Source organism: Schistocerca serialis, chromosome 2 (genome assembly GCF_023864345.2).
Source record: "Schistocerca serialis cubense isolate TAMUIC-IGC-003099 chromosome 2, iqSchSeri2.2, whole genome shotgun sequence".
Classification (NCBI taxonomy): domain Eukaryota; kingdom Metazoa; phylum Arthropoda; class Insecta; order Orthoptera; family Acrididae; genus Schistocerca; species Schistocerca serialis.
The window spans coordinates 350,634,099-350,655,822 of record NC_064639.1 but is presented as its reverse complement, the minus strand read 5'-3'; the positions used below and the strand labels follow the sequence as shown (position 1 = coordinate 350,655,822).

The 21,724-nt window shown below is 36.1% G+C and overlaps 2 protein-coding genes across 4 annotated transcripts in view; both read right to left on the bottom strand.

Annotated features, from left to right (window-relative positions):
* LOC126457160 (androgen-dependent TFPI-regulating protein-like) overlaps positions 1-11,293 on the bottom strand; it is a 68,857-nt gene extending 57,564 nt beyond the window's left edge. The window contains exons 1-3 of one of the 3 annotated variants that reach the window (XM_050093241.1): positions 11,203-11,249; positions 10,977-11,059; positions 3,296-3,439 (exon numbers count right to left, since the gene is read on the bottom strand). In XM_050093241.1, coding sequence (XP_049949198.1) covers positions 3,296-3,439; positions 10,977-11,059; positions 11,203-11,221 — 246 coding nt within the window. In that variant the 5' untranslated portion in view covers positions 11,222-11,249. Of the gene's footprint in view, positions 1-3,295; positions 3,440-10,976 lie in introns of all 3 variants that reach the window. The other 2 variants (XM_050093239.1, XM_050093242.1) reach the window with 2 other exon arrangements.
* LOC126457159 (androgen-dependent TFPI-regulating protein-like) overlaps positions 1-21,724 on the bottom strand; it is a 257,589-nt gene that overhangs the window by 58,280 nt on the left and 177,585 nt on the right. The gene's annotated exons all lie outside the window — the stretch shown is intronic.

The following is a 21,724-nucleotide window of genomic DNA, read 5'->3' as shown; positions in this document are numbered from 1 at the left end:
ATGCTACATCTTCTCTGTCTTCAAGCTTTTCTAACTTTTCCTGTAAGGATTTCTGCTCCAATGTTACATCATTTAATCTGTCTGAAAGGTCTGTAATCGTCAGGTCTAAGTGTTCTTGGTTTGTTTTTACGGAATTGTGTGACTGTCGTAATTCGTCAACTTGGGTACAGGTTTTCTGTTGTTCAAAAACTACTGTTAACAATTTCTCATTACATCGTTGTAAGTCAGTTTTTGTCTCGTCACTGAATTCCACAAATACCCTTTCTTGTCTCGTAACCTTGTCTGATAAGTCAGTAAATTTCCTTCCAAGACTACTTGTGGTTTCTGTCAAGTCGGCAATTTGTCTCGATTGTTTTTCAAAATTTTGTTTTATGTCCCGTGTCAGTTCATCGAATTTAGTGTCAAATTTCCCAATGTCACGTTTTAAATTGTCGTGTAAAGCGTCAAATCGTTTGTCTAAAGTGTCAAATTTTCTGTTTTGGTCACCAAGTAACTTTAGAATCTGGTTGAGCATGTCAGAGTCCTGTGTCTTAGTTTCGTCATTTTTTGTGTCTGATGTCTGGTTCTGAAGTTGACGTTGTCAGTGTCACGTTTTGTCGCGTAGTACTCACTCTCCATTCGCCTGTATATCTGTTTAAATATAGGGGTTGTTGTCTTAATCGATCCGGTAAAATTATGTCTTGAACATCCTCACTATTAAGTTCAATATTCATTTGACTGTCGGACATGTTTTGCAATGTGTCACTTTCACTAAGCTCGTCCGCGGAAACAATTTCTGCGCGTCTAGCGTCCATCTTGCGATTTTCGTAATTAATTGCAAATAAAATTTTCCAATGGTAAAAAAAAAAAAAAAAAAAAAAAAAATAATTTAATATGATATGTTGAAATCTGAAATTTCTCTTATGGAAATGGATATTTCTATATGATTTCTAATTAGAAATTGAATTATTAAACTGGTACTGAAATTTCCCTCTCATAAATAAATGACTGTGAATATGCTCTTCACTTATCATTTGCAATAATAGTAGTAAATCAATTTTAACTACAATTTGAATAAATAATTTCGAAATAAATGGATCGGAATAAAGGAAGTACAGATGGCTGCTTGAAACTGGAAAAAACGTAAATTTCTGAACTCACCATTTTTTTCAGTCTTATGTTGCAAATGTAGCGTCAAATATACAGTTTTCAATCCAAAATTTTTCTTTCGCGTCCGTGCAAATTATTTTATGGAACGTTATCCTTTTCCCTTTTTTTACCAAATTAATTTCCTCAACATGAAAATGAAAATTAACACGAATTAATAACAGGGAAAACAATATTGTTGTAAATTTCATGCACGTAACATTACAATTGAAATGAATGAGACTTAGTCCAAATTCATTTTCTGATGCTATTAAGTGGTTAAAATTAGATAAAATGTCAAAAATTTATAATAACTGCACTTGTATCAAATCCAAACTGCACAGTGCACTTGTATCAAATCCAAAGGTTGCAAGTCCTGTCAGCAGGACGCCAATTGTACTGTTACCTTTATTATTTTCTCCTCATTAGCTATTGAAACAACCTCGCTTTGTAATGTAATTTTAATTTTCACCCAAAGCACATTCAACTATCGCCGAAAAATACACGTCTTTCGTATCAAGACAAGAGAGAGAGTCCTCCATTAGTTCTTAAAAACAAAAACCTACGCAAAAGTAAAAAAAAGAACAAAATTATTTATAAAATCGGTCGCTGGCGCAGCGCTCTTCTGCGTGCGCGATCGTAAATTATAACTTTGTATTGGCGGAGGCGCGGAAGTCAAAGTACCATTACAGGCTTCAGCATCAGTATTATGTCTCTGAAGATGACTGGATAATTCTCAGCCAAAATATCAGCAGAGGACACTTACTGGATACAGCTGCAATCCTGGAACTTTGTAAACTTTGTAGAACAAGCCTTATGCCATGGAAACAAGAAGATTCATTTCTGAACCTGTTGCTATGAAAGACATGTATCAACAAAATCACAAAGTAAGTTAACAGGGAAATACGGAAGCGTCCGATCCCACCCGTCTGCTTTGACCCATGACGTCACAAATATGGCGGAAACAAAAACAAACACACACACACACACACACACACACACACACACACACACACACACTTTCCACAAGAAGCCTATTGACACTAACGGGACAAGCGCGGGAAATGGGGTGTTTTGGGTGGGGGGCAAACTAAATATAAACAAATTTAGGCGCCTTGCGGAGCTACAACGTGTAAGTGAAGACAGCCATGTATGAATACCCACCCACCTCCCCAGGGGTCGTAACCCCTGCAACCCATAGAAGATAAAGATGCTTCAGTAGCTGATCAGTGTTTTTTGTCTTTTTTTAAAAAAAAATCTCACGGGATAGAACGAACAGATCAGAAAGATAAATATAATAAACTAAAACAGAAATTCGAGGAAACAGATAATTAAAATAAGTAATATGCGTTTTTAAATTAAAAAAAAAAAATCTCACGAGATAGAACGAACAGATCAGAAAAGTAAATAAAATAAGATAAAACATAACTGGAGACAGCCACAGTCAAACCAAACTCCGCGCCGTCATGACGTTACACACGACAACACCCTTACGTCACGGGTCAAAGCCGACGCGTGGGATCGGACGCTTCTGTCGACCCGTTAACAGAATCATTGAATGGGTTATTACAAACTGTCATGGTCACTGTGAACCCATTCAGAATCTGTATTAAATTGCTCTCAGTGCTTGGTACATGCCATTAAAACCACTTCAAAACACAGTTGAATGTCTGGTTACCTCACTACTCACTTTACAACATTAAGGAATTCTTCTATATGTGTGAGAATGGGTTTAGCTTTTACAACCTTTTCACAGTACTTTGCTGTATTTTCATCTACTGTATTTAATATCCACTGTATTACTATGAATGAATGAGAAAACCTATTTCACTGCAAAATGGTCAATGGCTAATAAAGATTCCTCATTTATGGTGTTTTACATGATAAATTAAGAATCAGTCTAAGAGATGGGACACACAATAGCAATTGATCTGCAGGTTTTTTAAAATTTAGTTTTCCTTGATATACAAAGAAGTTCACTTAGATATCATATATGTAGCAAACAAAAAATTTTCTTTGATAGGTTATTAGCACTAATGCAAAAAAAAAAAAAAATGTTTTGGACAGAGAATACAGCTGTATTTTATTACACTAGGGGAAGTAATTTAAATAAATATGTGATACCTACCACACTATAGCTAGAATTTTATCTGAAGTTCTATTTACTTACAAGTGATAATGGAAATACAAACGTCCTGAAAGTGTAATTGTTCACTTTCCTTACATAGTGTTTGACCTGTTGCAAGTAGCTATTTGACTGCAGCTCTAGTACATCTTGGGCAACACAAAGAGCGAAGTGAAATGTCTGTATTTCCTGTAAATAATGTAGATAATTACTAAGGAGTGTAGTTTGTTTTGCTAAAAAGCAATTCAGTTTATTTAGGTATGCTTACATTACATAAAATTGGGCACAATAAAGTATGGGCATGACTATCACAGTTTACTATGTAAGTGTAGCTAATAATTACTATTCATCTTAATATAAGGTGCATTAAAAAAGAAACAATCTGGAGGCTGAAGAATGAAAACCATTGAAGGGTAGTATTGCCATTGCCTATAAAAGATGTAGTTCCTATAGGACCACAGATGGTCCAGCTTTCTGCTAGAGGGCACAGTGCACAACTTCTTGAAATCAAATTACTTGATGTAATCAATGCTGCCTGCAATTGGTCCACTACTTCAAGATTGATCTACTGTCATTCTTTCAACCTCCTTAATACGTGTTGTTAGTCATATGACACCTGTAATCATTTTAATTATCTCAAGGCTTTGTGAGTGGTTTGTTGTAAATCTGTCTTAACAAAATACGTTGAAATATGAACAATTTAATAACTGTGTAATACTTGTGGTTGGTGATGAATGTAAGCTTTTACAATATACCAGTGAAACATTTGTCACTGTCTAACTTGTGGAGCAATATGTGTGTAATTATGTATGTTTACATATATCTGTGTCTGTATTGTATGTCTTTACATGTTGACAACATCCATACAATTTACATTACCTACAGATGGATAAATAAATAAATAAATAAAAGATATTAATACAATAGAGGGAAACATTCCACGTGGGAAAAATTTATCAAAAAACAAAGATGATGTGACTTACCAAATGAAAGCGCTGGCAGGTCGAAAGACACACAAACAAACACAAACATACACACAAAATTCAAGCTTTCGCAACAAACTGTTGCCTCATCAGGAAAGAGGGAAAGAGAGGGAAAAACGAAAGGAAGTGGGTTTTAAGGGAGAGGGTAAGGAGTCATTCCAATCCCGGGAGCAGAAAGACTTACCTTAGGGGGAAAAAGGATGGGTATACACTCTCGCGCGCGCGCGCGCGCGCGCGCGCGCGCGCGCGCGCGCGCGCACACACACACACACACACACACACACACACACACACACATATTTAAAGACAAATATGTCTGCTTGTGTCTGTATATGTGTGGATGGATATGTGTGTGTGTGCGAGTGTATACCCGTCCTTTTTTCCCCCTAAGGTAAGTCTTTCTGCTCCCGGGATTGGAATGACTCCTTACCCTCTCCCTCAAAACCCACATCCTTTCGTCTTTCCCTCTCCTTCCCTCTTTCCTGATGAGGCAACAGTTTGTTGCGAAAGCTTGAATTTTGTGTGTGTGTTTGTGTTTGTTTGTGTGTCTTTCAACCTGCCAGCACTTTCGTTTGGTAAGTCACATCATCTTTGATTTTTGATAAATAAATAAAAGATTGAAAATGACATTATCTTGATCAGATTTTTCTGACACTACATTGTTCTGTGGGAAGGATTGAAAGTTTATATAGGAAATCTGCGAACTCTTTCAAAAAAATTTCTAGCCTTTTCGAGAAAACAAATAATAGTGCAACAGACTGGTAATTTGCTACATCTTGTTTCTTTCCTTTCCTGAATAGCGGCTTGAGTTTTACGCTTTTAAACAACATGAAAAAGCTCCAGTTGACAGCGAATGGTTGCCTGTTTTGTAGAGCTGTTTAACAATAAGGTTACCACAGCTCTTACTATAGAAATATGAGATGCTTTCAATGCCTGTATGATATGTAAACTTTAAAATTGTAATTATTGTTAAAATGTGTTTCTCATTAGTTGATTTTGAAAGAGAGAAGTAAATTTGTTTTTTAAGGACTCTGCTAATACGTAACTATTATTAATAATTTTGAAAAGGATAGATTACATAATAGTTGATATTCCAACCTGGACTTTCCACTGTTTGACTGTTATTACTGATTTGAGTCCACTGACAAACTGCTCACTTAAATTTGAAAATTGCAGTGATACAATTTCTCTTCTTCTACTACTTCTTCTTATTCCTCTTCTTCAGCAGTAGAGACCATGATGGGCCTTCACTTCCTCAACAATCTGTGACCATGTGTCTCAGTTCTCTACTTTTGTCTTCCATCTTGCTAAGGCCAGCCATCTTGCACCTGGTTGGCCCTTCCTTCCTTGGAGCAAAATCTTCTTTTCGTTGCTCCTGTTGGCTGCCACCCTCTTCATATCATCTAACTAGTGTTTTCTCTAAGATTTAATAAGTTTTACTTTATATTTCCCTGTGTATAAGCTGTTGCAATTTTTGGTTGTTTCTTACTCTCCAGCTCTCTGACTCTTTTTTAAGCTGTAGATCTGATACAGTGTTTTTCCTTCAAATACCCTTAGGTTTTTTATATCCACTTCTATTATCGCCCACATTTCTGGTCCACACAATTTCTCTTCGACGCATAATTGTTATCCATGATTGTCTAAGTGCATGACAAAAACGTGTGGGCTTTACTTGTCTGCTGTTTTGCTATTTTCTGTACAAGTTTTACTTTGTTATTGGCAGTTATAATATAATTGCTTTTTGCCACTTTGTTCACCTCACTGATTATTCTTTTAAGTACTGTCTTGTATGTTTTCAAAAGATCTTTGTTGCTGATGACAAAAATCACTGTGAAGTGAACCATCATATGCACAATACAATTTAAGACACAAAAATTATTTACCTGCACCCTTGGCCCCCTTGCACAGGGTTCAGATTGGAAATCATGACCAGCTCAAAAGAAATTTAAAAAGCACCTCACTAGACACTCCTACTAATTATTTATCATCTAGATTCAAGTTAATTCTTATTAGTTACATCACAAGTAGACTGCAGTGTCACTGTGAAGCTGTGTGACAAGTGTTTGTGTATTTTAAACAAATGCAAATGACTATTTTCTGTGAAAAATACCAAAGTAATCAAGTACATGTCAGGCAGGTGATTGCCGATAAACAGCAACTATTCACTACAACTAAGGAATCAGCAGCTTGTTTCAAAATAGAGGCTTTCTTTCTTCTTTAATGGTGTGCATTTGGCTTGTATAATCACAAATACCATTAAGCAATATAATGATAGCTTATTGTAATGGAGGGACAGATTAAGTTTCTATTAATCGGTTGTATGTCATAAAATTCTACTAATGGAACTAAAATGGTATGGCATTAAAGGCATTGCTTTTGGATAGGTTGTGTCTTAACAGTAGAAAACAGAAGGTCACTTTAACAAATAATACAAGAGGAATAATGTTAAATTTAGAGTGGGGAAATATTAAATACTGTGTGCTGCAGGGCTCAGTTCTTAGCCTGTACATCTTTTTTGACCTACAAATTGATTGTTTTGGGAAGACATTTCAAAAACTGTTATGTTTGCTGATGGCATAAGCATTCTGATAAAGGGTTCAAACACATCCATGTGAGATACAATCAGTAGAATAATGGGACAGGCTTATAATCAATTCAGCAAACAGCTTAAAATTTAAGGTTACAAATTCTCATATTATGCAATTTGAAACAAATCAGAATTACTTACAGGTACCAGAATTAGACATCAATGAGTCTACTGTGCATACTTTCACTATTACTGTTTCTACACAGAGCTTTGCCCTCCACTTGTTTTATCACAGCCTATCCCTCTTCCACCTGCCTCCTCCTCACACCCTGTCCCTCATACAACTGCCTTCTCACAGCCTTTCCCTCATTCACCTGCCTCTTCACACCTTCTCCCTCTTCCACCTCACACTCTCTTTCTCTTCCACTTGTATCCTCACACCCTCTTCCTGTACTAGCTGCCCACTACCTGTCTCCATTTTCCACCTGTCTCCTACACCTCCACCTTCTCTCTTTCCATCTCCTCCTCCCCCTCTCTCTGTCCATCTCCTTCCCTCCCCTCTCTCTCCATCTACTCCCCTCCCTTCTCTCTTTCTCTATCCTTCTCCCTACCCTCTCTGTCTATTTGCTCCTCCACCCTCTCTCTGTCCACCCCCTCCTCTCCCTCTCTCTGTCTATTTCCTATGTCACCCCACTCAAGTTGGATGTGGTTCTTACTTCCACAGTACTCTTTTCCAGGCAATAAGTACTTTGTGTATCAAGTTTGCTTGATATCAGGTTATGATGAGATGTGGGACACACACACACACACACACACACACACACACACACACACACACACACACACAAACACACACATTCCATTTATACATTCTTGTCAGTTACTAAAGAGAAATAGGGTTCCTGACGAACTGTATTTATATCCATCTTTGCAATGTGTATATATTTAAAAACAATATATTTATAAGAAATTTAATTGTGGATAATACTTGCCTTACTTCAATAATGACCAACCACATTGTGTGTAAGAAATCAAAAAGCCATCCAAATTATTACAGAACACAAAATTGATACATAATCTGATGATAAATCTGTCTTCAAAATTCCCACATTGATAGTCATTAACTTTTGGTAATTTATCATTCACTAGAAAGCTTCCTTTTGCATTGTATTGTGCACCTATGGTGGAATGTTTATAATTTTGAGTTATATGTGGAACAAGAAGCTTAGATAAACTATTAAGGTCATCAAAACTGATGGCTGGCCTTTAATTTCTGGCAGCTGACTCTATTATAACAGGTAGTGAAAGGCTGAGGTTCTGAACCTGGAAACACCAACTATACAATTTCAATATTTACAAGACCCTCAAGAAAGAAGATAAGTAGAAAGTGCTTAGTTGTTTTCTTGACTGATACATGAATTAAAAGGGCTGAACTCACATCAAACCTGACAGAACATGCTAATTCCAGTTGAGGACTCAAGCAAAGGTCACAATATATGTGTATAAATTAATCCTGATGTAATTCTGATAGCTATCATAGTGATTAGATTGTTATTTGTCATAATTTGTTGATAAAATATTTTTCAGAAGAGCCTGCAGTGTTGTATTTTGAATACAGCTTGACTTGTTCCACATCCCTGAAGAGTCTCCTACACAGTGGGGTTTACAGAACACAATGTGTGAACTAATTACTCACTGCCTGTCTTTTGTTAGTGAATACCTCAACTCAGTCAACATGCCTGAAGACACTGAATGAGCAGAAGGAGTGCATCTTAACCATAGTGAAAGTTTACAAGTCTACAGAGAAACTAATTTCTTGTAGTATACTTTGTGCTATTCCAAAGCATTTGATTCTATGGAAGCTCTAAGATGGTCAGCTAACCCTCTGTGCTGACTAACATTATGGAAACTGTAATGAAACATGAGATTCTGAAGTTACTTAGAGAGTAATATTTTCAATGTGCTACTTAGTTGTTGGTAAGAAAGCTGCACAACTATGACAGTGTTTGATCTGATAAGAAAAATAAGTACTTCTACAAAGAGAAGGAAGCCATAGCATTAACACTGTGAGCTCAGTAAATCATTTGACAGTATACAGTATAATGTCTTATTGAACAGTCTAAAATATTATCTCATTGATATTGTCATGGCTTAAAAGCCCGTTTTAGAAAACAGTCAACAGATCATACCTATTCATGGAGCAAAGTCACATGATGCAGTTCAGGGACCCATACTTGGACATACTTTCTCTTGTCCTATGGAATGAAAGCAGAACAATACAGCACACAAGATGTATGATCAATAAATCATTTATTCTGCTAAATGATCAGCAAGTCTTTTGTATGTAAATGCTGACAAGTTGTTGTTTACCAACCACTGTGTCCATAAAGAAAAGATGTAGACTCCTTATCTCCTTAAACCTCAGTCAAGTAGTCTTCCTTCACAGCTAGCCCCCCCCCCCCCCCCCCCATGCACACGTAATCACTGTTGTCTCCCAACAATGCCCAATGTCTCTACATGTGAAGGGATCTGTCCTCATTTGCATATGACAGTTATGAGACAGGATTGCTGGAAAATACTTACATCCAGGATGTGAAATGTTTAGTACTGCCAACAGACCCACATGAATATTAGAGTGCATCTTAGCTTTCAGACCCAACTGAAAGAAGTAATAGTTCCAAATGACAGTTCCAAATGCTAGGATAATGACATCATTTTTCTTTTATGTTTGTCTGTCAGCAGTACTAAACATTTTGTCCCCCCTGAAAACAAGTACTGGCCAGCAGTTCTGTCTCACATTTACTAATTCTCGTGATAAAATTTTTGTTCGGTGCAAGTTATTCTTATTACTTCTTAGTATCTCCATGCTTGCATTAAATATATCATGTAAAACTAATAACTGAACATCTATGAATGCACATTCAAGGACATTTCCAATATTACACTTACTTACCTCTACGTATACCCACTAATATTATTTATGGCATATAATAAAAAGGTTAAAAATTGATATGCACTTTATATGCATGGACAGAAGTAATCTGTATAAAGATTATTATCCCTATAGAAGGTTTTTTTCAGTTTGAAGCAAAATACATTAATGAGGAGAATCTAGAAATAGAACAGGTTATTGAGAATTTTCGTAAATTAATGACTATATTAAAATTATAACTTAAAACCAAAATGTATCAACACTGATATTTTTAGTTTGCAATTCAGTATCAGCATTAATATAACAATTGGTTATTAAAACAAATCACATTCATTTGATATGTAACTTATTGTTCAGCATTAATTTCTAGACACACACACTTGTTGAGTATATAAAAGTAGGTGAACAGCAGTTAATAATATAATGAGAGAAAAGTATCTTTTAATGGTGTGAGCTCCTCTGAAAAATAAGACACTAATTGTAGCTTTTTTATGGATGAATAGTCTCTCAAGTGCCTTTGAGAAATAAGATAAGACATCTATTTTAGTTTATAGTTTGTTATTAACATAATATAAGGAAGCTGTTTCTATAGCTTCATCTATGTGATTATTTATACTTTCAGTCAGTTCACAATTTGTGAATTCTCCTTCATGGTGTGTTTATGAAGCACAATATCTGAATGAATAAACAATAAGTCAATAAGTGCAAGTGTCCACCTTCACAACAAAAGAAATAAGGACAAATTAAGATGCACACATCATAAATCTTAAGTTACTGAAACATAATTCCATAAAAAGGAAGATAGTTAAGAGAAGATTTTCCAGTGTAGACTCACTGCAGAGTCTGCAGAACAACAGAAATGAAAAAAATACAATAAAAGTTTCTGTAAAAGCCCAATTTCTGCCAGGTGGAGGACGAATTTTACAGTGCAATGTCAAGCTTAAGAAAATCATATAGTGAAAAGAAAGGATGTAGTCTTACATGAATATAGTTATCTTGTAAGCTCACATTACTCTGAGTGTAATGAGCTTTAAAAAATCATTGGCTGGTATACAGAAATGAATTTGTGTTGTGTTGTTTTGACTTAGTCTGTAATGACATTTTCCCCCCGACAGAAACAATTAAAAAGAGAAGAAATAAAAGGCAATAAAAATTCTGCTAGTCATTTAAATGCAAGAATATCGTAAATATTTAAGTAGAATCAAACAATTGTTGTTATTGAGAGTAGAAAGAGAAACAAGTTAAAATAGAAACCTAAGTAACAATGAAACTATATAAACTTACAAAGTTCCAGATAGTTAAAAATCTGCTCCAGTATTTCTCAAGACCATGAGTCCATTCAAGATCTACTGGTACCTTTCCTTTACCTAATTTAGCAGCGAAATAATATAACACAAAAACATGATGCAAAACAATACCTAAATGAAAAATGAAGTGCTTTGTACTCATTTTAGTTCCAGGCATTTTAGTCTCTGTGTGTGCTAGCTCTGTCAGCACAAAAGTGATGTACCTTCTTTAAAATCCCTCATGCAGATGAGTGAAGGCCAAAGTCTTGTGTATTTCTGCTTGCATGCTGCAGTAGTAATACTTACATAACTGTGTTAGTCTAACCTGTTCCTTTAAAAAAAAATAAAAATGCAGCAGCCTCTTTCCCTCCATGAAACACAATAAAAACTTGATCACCTTGATATGCCCAGTCCTCACAACTGGACCTGCTATGAAGCAGACAAACTTCAAACAATACTATGTGTTTAAAAATACATTTCTGTCCTCCTTATAGTTTATTCTTCTTCCTTTTTTTCTGCTGTACGTGCAAAAGTTCATTTCTTTTTTTCTTTTTGTGAAGTCCAGGTTACACTTACCAGTACAATTAGGCATTATTACTCAGTAATTATTGGTTTAAATCTAGTAAAATTGATAATAGTTGATACATTGCGATAATTTCATCCACTAAATTGATGTTGCCTCCTGCCTTCATACAAATAAATAATTTACTACTTTGTCAAAATTTTCAAATGAAGTTGGCAAAGACTATACTACCTTAACACTCCTCTATCTTTTCTAATGTTTTCTGCATGAAGAAGAGTGTGTCAAGAATTTATGTAGTCTGTAACAAAATTTTTTCCTATGCTTCTGAGAAGCATGTGAATCTGCATGCCTTCTGTACTGTATTACATTGTATATTTATTGGTCCATTTTCATTATACAGCACAAATGATATCTGGGAAATCAAATACATAGTAAACTGTACTTATGTGGTAGGATGATATTCTAGTTTTGTGCATCTTTGCCTGTCCCCTTGTTCAATAAATGCTAATATCTAAGTTACAGTGTATTAGATCAAATATTTTGTTGTTAAAATGAACAAATGTATCTAATGAATGACATAGATGTAGATGTATTAGTGTGACAGACAGTTTACAATATTTCTGTAAACATTTTCACTTCTGAAAGCACTGATTGTATAGTTCTGATTTATCTAATAAAATACCTGTTTTTTTAATATTTATATCTTTTCTTTAAAATGGAATACAGTACTAAACAGTTCCTAAAACATTTCTGATGTACTGGCAATAATTTTTGATAATAATATACTATGTATAGATGAAGGATGCAGTAGTTGTTTCAAGATTAAGAGCCTTGCACATGATAGAGTAGCATGGAGAGTTCCTTTCTCTATGTTTGTCTCTTCAGAAATAACTGACAGAACTATATATAAGACAATTTATCATTACATTAGCAAAACTGACTTGTTGTTTCCTTCACAATTCATCTTTTATAAGGAACAGTCTACAATCTACATCACACACACACAATTCACTCCAGGACATACACCAATTATTACAAATATTTAGCTCACATATTCACTAAATAAAGGACCCAGTATAAGACACTAACAAAATAGAACGCAAAGACTTATAAAACTCAACTTTTTATTAGACAAAAATGGGATTTATTTTCATAATAAATTGCTCAGTAAAAGTTTGCAATCTGTTAATGGCCTCTGAGCTACCTTGTTTCAGAACTGTATAGAGTTTATCATCTGCAGCCTTTTGAATCTTGAACTCTTTAGGTGCAGGCTGAGATTATGTACACAAAAAACATCATCATACCTATTATTGTATCAACTCAAAATGGAGAAGCTATCTCAGCACAGATGATACCAGCAACAAAAAAAAGCAGCAGAACAAACACAACCAATAGCAGTTACACAAAATGCAGCAGTACAAATAATAATCGAAGCAAAAATGTCAACAACAGCATCACCATCAACAGCAGCATCACAGACAGCAGTAACAATGGAAATCCCAGCAATATCAGGAGCAGCAGTACAAACAATAATCAGAACACCAATGCCAACAACAGCATCACCATCAACAGCAGCATCACAGACAGCAGTAACAGCAGAAATCCCAGCAATAGCAGGAGCAGCAGCAGACATGAAAACAACCATCCATGGGACAGCAAGTAGACGGAAAAGGACACCTCCTTCCCATCTGAAGGATTTTTTTAATTGCAGATATGACGAAAAAGAAGCCACCAAGATAAGTAACATTGAATGTCTAACAGTACTCCATCAAAATATTCAGTGTGTAAAAAACAAAGTGCAACAGCTGGAAGTCGAGTTACAAATCCTAGACAGCACTGTTAGCTGTATTACAGAGCACTGGTGTAAAGAAAGTGAAATCTTATATATAAATTTATCCTCATATGTCCAAGCATGTTCTTATTGCAGAAACACAATGAAAGGTGGAGGATCATGTATGTATGTTAAGAACAGCATTGAATTTAAAGTCAAAAATTATATTATCATGCTAAGTGTAGACAGAGACTTTGACGTGTCAGCAATAGAGATATTTGCTATAAATATTCCCAAGAAACTAACTATATTATTTGTATATCATTCTCCCAGTGGTAATTTAGAGATATTCTTTTCAAAACTTATACAATGCCTAGAACTAGCGTAGACTCTGAAACATAATATCCTTGTGTGTGGGGACTTTAACATAAATACAAATAAAACAGATGACACCAGTAACACATTTATGAATATCCTACATAGTTTTGGACTATCTTCACTAGTCAACTGTGAAACAAGAATAACCACACATTCATCATCATACCATATAGCTACGGATGTAGGCAGAGAAAAGTGTGATGTACTTGTCAAAAATCTGGGACTGTCTGACCATCTATGTCAGTTTATAAAAGTAACAGCTTGTGTAAAAACAGAATCAAAACTGCATGTATATAAAGGAGTCTACTCTCCATCAGCTTTGCAAGAGTTTTCCTTAAAGATAGCACATGAAAGTTGGGAAGGAGTGTACATAGAAACTAAAGTGAATAGCAAGTTCTCCAATTTTATGTCTGAGTTTAAATAAAAATTTGAAGAAACATTCCCCAAAGCATTAATTCCCATTGGAACACCCACCAACAATAAATGGATTACTAAAGGAATTAGGAAAAGTGCTCAAACTTGTAAATACCTAAACTCCATTAAAAAGGACAATAGTTTTTTTGCACTACTACAAAAACTACAAACGGATCTACAAGAAGGTACTCAGCACTGCAAAAAAATCAGCCAATGATAGGTTCATAAATTTAGCCAATAATAAAAGTAAAGCTACATGGGCTGTAGTGAAACAAGAAACACGAACTGTGAAGCAGGGAGGTACAAACACACAAATCAGGAACAAGAAAAACTTAGAAAGTAACATGAAAGAATTAGCAAATTATGTGAATACCTACTTTAGGAGCATTGCAACGAACTTACAGAAAAAATTTTCAAAAGGTGCTAATCAACCAATACAGAAGCATATAGTAAACTCAATGGTATTGCTTCCAACTACTGAGGAGGAAGTATGCAATGTTGTAAGGCAATTAAAGAACAAAAACTCGGCAGGTTTAGATGAAATCCTAATGTGTGTGCTAAAAAAATGCATAAACGGTATCAATGCTCCACTAACAGAAATCATAAATGAATCCTTCAAAACTGGTTGCTTCCCTGACTATCTGAAGCATGCCAAAATTTTACCAGTTCACAAGAAAGGTGACATAGAAAACGTTGAAAACTACAGACCAATAGCCCTATTGTCATGCTTTTCCAAAGTGATAGAAACAATAATGAAAAACAGGCTTTTGAGCTATCTAAGTAAATTCAACCTCCTCTGCAATGACCAGTATGGTTTCAGGCCTCGTAGAGGTACAGAATCTGCAATAGCACAATCTACAAAAACAGTTTTAGGAGCACTAGATGAGAACAGCTATGTAACTGGCCTTTTCCTAGACCTGTCTAAGGCATTTGATACAGTTGACCACCAGAAGATGTCGCATAAATTAGAGAAATTAGAGGCACTAGGAGTAAGGGGAGTGGTTCTCAAATAGTTTCATTCATATTTAGAAAGCAGAGTACAGTCAGTAGAGATCACACCTGTCTCCAGTGGATCAAAGTACGTTGAGAAACATATCTGATCCACAATATATCAATATTGGGGTCCAAGTTAAGTCCCATAGTGCTCAGAGCCTCAATATTGGGGTCCCTCAAGGATGTGTACTTGGCCCTGTATTATTTCTGGTGTATATAAATGATTTCCCGCAACATATCAGCCATGGAGAGAAGATATTGTTTGCAGATGACAGCAACATAGTAATCACCAGTAAGACACCAGCACAAATGTTGGAAAATTCTACTGAAGTGCTGAGGGATGTTCACAAATGGTCACAGGAAAACAAAGTAACTCTCAGCATAAAGAAAACAAATACAATATGCTTTAGAATGAACAGAAAACAGAGTCCCTTACATTTAAAACTAGATAACATCTCCAAAGATGATGTACCCGCAACAAAATTCTTAGGGTTGCACATTGACAGCCAAATGAATTGGAACGAACATGCTATGAAACTCTCGAAAAAGATATCCACAACATGTTATGCACTTAGAGTCCTTGTATCTGCATGCAGTAGTGAATGTTTGAGAACTGTATGCTTTAGTTATGTTCATTCAGTAATCAGTTATGGTATTATATCCTGGGGAAACAGTGCTCAGAATTTACAAACAGTATTTAAAATGAAAAAGAGAGCAGTAAGAATTATAACAAAAAGCAGTAAGAGAACTTTTCAAAATGTTAGAGATTCTAACTGTTCCTTGTGAATTTATATTCCAAACCATAGTGTACATCAGGAAAAATTTAGAAAATTATAGCACAAATAGCAGTTTTCATAACTATAGTACAAGAACAAGTCATTGGCTTCACCTAGACAGGAAGAATAAACATAAGACTCAAAATAGCTTCTTGTATGAAGGTGTCAAACTGTGTAATAAACTGTCGCAGAAAATAAAAGAAGCAGATAACATGTACTGCTTTAGGAAAAATCATACATTGTTTTTGCAGGAAAACTGCTTTTACCCTATAAGTGAATTCCTTAGTACTAAATGATTGTAAATAGCTTTTGTTTCACAATATTTTGATAAGGAGCAAAAATGATTGTAAATAACTTATATGTCACAATGTTTAACTACATGTAACAACAAACTGTATAAATATAAGAATGTATGCAACTGACAACATCCATACATTTTAAAATGTCCATGAATGGCTAAATATATGAAAACAAATAAATAAATAAAATAAATAAATCAAATATTGTGAGGGAGACGGCTGGTGGTTTTCAGTGGGCTCTGTATTATTTTTAGGGGAATGTTCTATAAAGTGTCGAGCTTTATGTGGAAGATCTGCTATATTTTACTACTTCCTTATAGTAATTGTTATGGCTCCCATACAGTGCGCTATTGATACAATACAGAATATAATGAATGAGACATTTCTGGAGGAAGTATAGGGCATCTGACAAGTGGCTCCCTATTTTTAAACAGTTATAATTTATTTATTTATGAACCAATTTTTTTAGAAATACTTTTGTTAGAAACAACACTCTCTGAGGTTGTATGTAACATTATTTTTCTTTTGTTTCAGTTGGAAAACGCCACCTATGTTGACTGGAAAGAATAGGCTAAAATAGCAGAAATGTTATGAAGTCAGGGGATGTGTATGCGAGACAAGGATGGAGGAGAGCTGAATGAGAGACCCATACAATACCATATTTAAAAAAAAAGTTAAAAATTGCTATTCCTAATTACTAACAACAGGGAATGTTGCAAAAAGATCAGGAAGACCATCAAATTCAAGGACACAAGGGAATGTTGACAGAGTTCATGAAATGTTCACAAAGAACCCTAAGAAATCATTGAGTCAAGCATCTCTCAAATGTGGTCTTTCACGTTATGCAGTTGCAGTGATTCTCACTTTTATGCTATGGGACCCCCATTATGTGCAACAATTGTTTCCTTACGATTGTGACAGAAGAATGGGTTGTAATGATGATTGGCCTGAACTTTTTGAGGACATTCTGTGGACTGATGAGACAGTTTATCATGTTGGAGGATTTATAAACAGGCACGACCACCATTATTTGGTAGCCAAAAACCTACACAAATGTGTTGAAAAAGCACACAGCCATTCAAAGGTGACAATATGATATGGTATCGCAACAGCAAAGTTGTTGGTCCTTTCTTTCTGCAGAACACAATGAATCGCAAAAGATATCTGAAAATTATGCAAGATAATGTATGGTCAGTAATTTCACAATGGAACAATCCACAGCTTCACTTCATGAAGGACGGAGTGCCTGCTCATATTGCAAATGATGTCTGCCAATGACTGCATGATCATTTCCCAAGTCATAGGATTGGCAAGCATGGTGCAGATGCACAGCCTGCCCACAGCCCTTATTTAAAGTCTTGTAATTTTTTCTCTGGTAGTTGGCTAAGGAGGTGGTTTACAAGAGAAAACCATGGAACTTAGATGAACTGGAAGCAGTAAAATCTGATGTGTTATCCAATGTTCCATCTAACATGTTGCAGGCAGCAGTATCACACATTCCAGTTCATTTAAAAAATGTGAAGAGAATACTGGAGATTATATGGATGTTTAAAGTGATGTTAAACACAACCTCCAGGAGTTATGTTTCTAACAAAAGTAGTTCTAAGAAAATTGGTTCATAAATAAAGACTATAACATTTTAAAAATAGGGAGTGACATATCATACATCCTGTATATTGTGCATGCCTTTCTCTCATCTTTATACCTATATGTGTCTGACTGCCACATACCATGAGTATCTAAAACAGTAAGTACCATATCAAGAAGTATTCATTCATCCACAAGGTCATTAAAAATGTGATAGAAATAAGTTGTCCAGCAATTACAGAACATAAGACTGCAATCATGATCATGCAAATATATGGCATCAAGCTATCTGCTGGTGAAATCAGAGGAAATAAAAAGAAAATATGCATTTAAAAAATTGTGAGAGTAATGTCAACTCTCCAGAGAAAGATAATTAATACAAATTTCTGAATTATATTGTAGTTTACTAACTGATTAAAATCTTGTGTCTATATACTCGTGACGAGTGAATTAGAGACAGCTGCTGAAATTGAGAGAGAGAGAGAGAGAGAGGGAGAGAGAGAGAGCACTTCTGTTGCCATGTAAAATGCAAGAGGATGTCATCAACCCTACACTGGCAGGCAGCAACACAGATGAGTGTAAAATGGCAGCAAGACACATAACAATGAATTTGGTTGTGTTTGACATAGAGCCTACTTTATCCCCAAAGTCATATAGGCAACAGACATTTAACATGCCACCTTGTCAAGAGTGAACAGTGAGTACCTTAGTTTGAGAAAAAATGCGTGGCCAGAGTCCACAGCCATCGACAGAGGTCACTGTCAACTAAAATGGAACAGTGGAGAGGTGGTCTGCAATAAAGAAAATTACTTGCCTATCCAATGCTGGGCAGCAAGTGGCAGGCAGCCACATCACCAAAAAAGAAAGGGGAATGGGGTACATATGCAACCGGTCCACACACATACCTTAACCTAGCATACAACAAAGGGCACACAGATTAACAAAAATGCAGACCATCATTGACTGTTCAAAAAAGAAAGAAATTGGCCCAGAGGGAAAAATCTTGGTCCACATTGGCACACACTAATGGTAGAGCACCAATCCATACAAAAATAGCATAAGATGACGTGCACAGTTTTGTATATGGGATGAATCTGAATTCCTAGTATGTCTCCTACTGTCTTTCACTGATGAAGAATGCATGCATTTGTAAGTGATCTATACCTCCAGCACAACACTGCACCATCTCAACTCTCCTGGATTGGTCAGATTGGCTAGAAGAACATTTGACAGATACAAAGATCCTTGTGCCCCTATTTATATCAGCTGACTCTAGTCCTGTTGAGCACCTCAGTGATGCCATGGAATGACATATGCACACATTGGACTCAGCTAACAATCTCATTGAGTTGTGGGAGGTGCTTGAGTGAACACAGATCAGAATGGCTTCTCAGTGCTTTTGGTGTCTCATGGAATTCATGTGACTACATGTTACTGCTTTCATGGTGACAGGAAGTGCTGCATGCAACTGGTTAAGTGCATCTAAATCAGTTGTGTGTAATGGGCATAGAGTTTAATATGTATAGTAATGGACACAGTAGGACTTCCAGAGTGAGGCCACTATCAACTGTCTGAGGCCCAATAAGTCTACCATTACATAGATTCTTCTTTCTTACAATAAAGATTTGATGCCTGTCATAAGTCTGTGAGTAGCCCACCTAAAACGCTTGATTTCAAAATTCAGTGTTTACATTCTTGTTATCTCCAGTTAATGACAGAGCAGAAAAATTAAGGAACATCATCCATGAAGGTTCACTGCACATTAGTTTTCAAAGCACGTATGTTATCATGAGCACTGTTTGACATCCAAAATTGAAACAATCAAGCTACTGAGTATAGTGTTATTTTACTATGTCAAATATCCTAGCTTGTTTTTAACTGTCACTCTGAGCATACCCGCTTGAAATGAGTATGGTGAATAATGGTACCTCTTATGGAAATGTCAGCAAGGAACGGAAAGGATCACCATGGCCACTTTGTGTGTGTGCCTGGAGACCCTATTCAACATTTTGAAGAGGCTGTTCCAGCAGCCATTAGGAAAGCAGGGTTAACAAACTGAAAATTGTGGTGCACATTGTAAGGAACAATGCCTTTCTATGGGTTGAAAGGTCATCATTGGAGCATTCCAACAAATTGCAGAGAAGGTTGAGAAGACCAGCCTCGATCATGGAATTTCAACAAAGCTCAGAATCTGCAACATTGTCTCCAGAACTGATTGTGACTTTCCTCTTTCTGAATTAAGTGGAACTTGAACCAGAGTCTCCAAAGGTTCTGTGACAAGCTATGTTGAGACTTCCTAGACTTAAAACAGGGTTGAGAACTGTAGGCTTCCCCTGAATGGTTCAAATTGTGCTACATGTTGAAAACTGCTGCCCAGGTAGCTGATAGTGTGGAGGGTGCACAATAGGTTTCTTTTGGCATAAGCAACTCTCCATTGAACCCAGATAGAGTAACATCCCATAACATATAGTGTATGGTAGAAAGTAATAACCCCAACAGATAATACTATCAAAATCACAGCAATAAACTGCTGAAGCATTTGATACAGAGTGTCACTTTTTGTAGCGCTCTGCCAGAAAGCAACTCCAAGTTAAAGCTAGCAGACCTCAGCATATTATATTGCAGTGCCTGTATTATTAAGAAGAACGATGTAATGTTCCTTCAGACATGCGTAAAGTGGGAAATCCAGATTCAAGTGCCAGTCCAGCTCAAATTTTCATTGTCTTCATTCTGTTACATAGCTGATGGTTGCCCATATTCGCAACTGTGATATATTTCTTGTAGACCTCAGTATATTAGAATGTGTAGTGAGTGCTTCAAGGTATGGTAGCTTTCATTTGTAAGGATGCTGAAACTAGTTGTTGATTATGATGTGAAAACAGAAGATGTTAATTAAAATTAGTAAAAAAAAAATTCTTGGTTGCGCAGTCATTTATTAAAAATATGACCAGTTTCAGCCTCGAATAGTAGTACATCTTCAGATAATGCACCATGCAGATGATGATGATGCCTACAACAGCTGTTCCAAGCATCATCATCATCAGCCAGTTGGCACATTAACTGAAGATGGCCTGCTACTAGACAGGTCATATTTTTAATAAATGACAGTGTGATAAAAACTATACCCACCAGGTTAGCCGAGAGTGCTAATACGCTGCTTCCTGGACTCAAGTAGGCATGCCGGCCCCGGATTGAATCTGCCTTCTGGATTAATGATGAGTGCCTGATGTGCCAGCCAACCTGGATGTGGTTTTTAGGATGTTTTCCACATCCCTCTAGGTGAATACTGGGCTGGTACCGATGTTCTGCCTCAGTTACATAACTCACAGACATTTGAAACACTTCCGCACTTTTCCATGATTTACCCTAGATGCAGACAGATGGGGTACTCTGATTCCGTCCCGGGGGGTATGGGGTTGTGGCAAGAAGAGCATTCGGCCACCCCTTCAATTTAACCTGCCAAATCCGATTTAACCATGCCAACCCCACACAACTTGTGGGACAAAGGTGCAAGTGATAGCGATAGTGTGATCGAAACTATATTTTACTAATTTTACTTAAATGACAGATCGCTGTTTCCCAGTAATGTTATCTAAAATTATAGGAGATACTAATGTAACTCCACAGGTTGTTATATGTACTGCGATAGTTCATAGGGCCTACAAGGACTTGGTTTCTTTTTAGATCAATACGGAAATGAAAGAAAGTTAGTTTTACGTTTATGTTTAACTTCAGGATCTCTGATGGTACTACTGATATCTTAAATGTATTACTCTACTGACATGGGTTGAGGTTAGTGATGTAAAAGCAGAAGAGGACTTGTTAGTTCTCCCACCTGTGAGAACTAAGGACCACTGTGGGGAAAATGTGTGAACACTGATGCAGATAAAGTTTAAAAACTTTTCATACTGGTTTCCGGAGTAGTTTGTTTAGATTTCTGCCTCTGTTTAACTGAAAGATGACCAAAAGGCCATCCACACATGGAGCAAGTAAAAAGGAATGAAA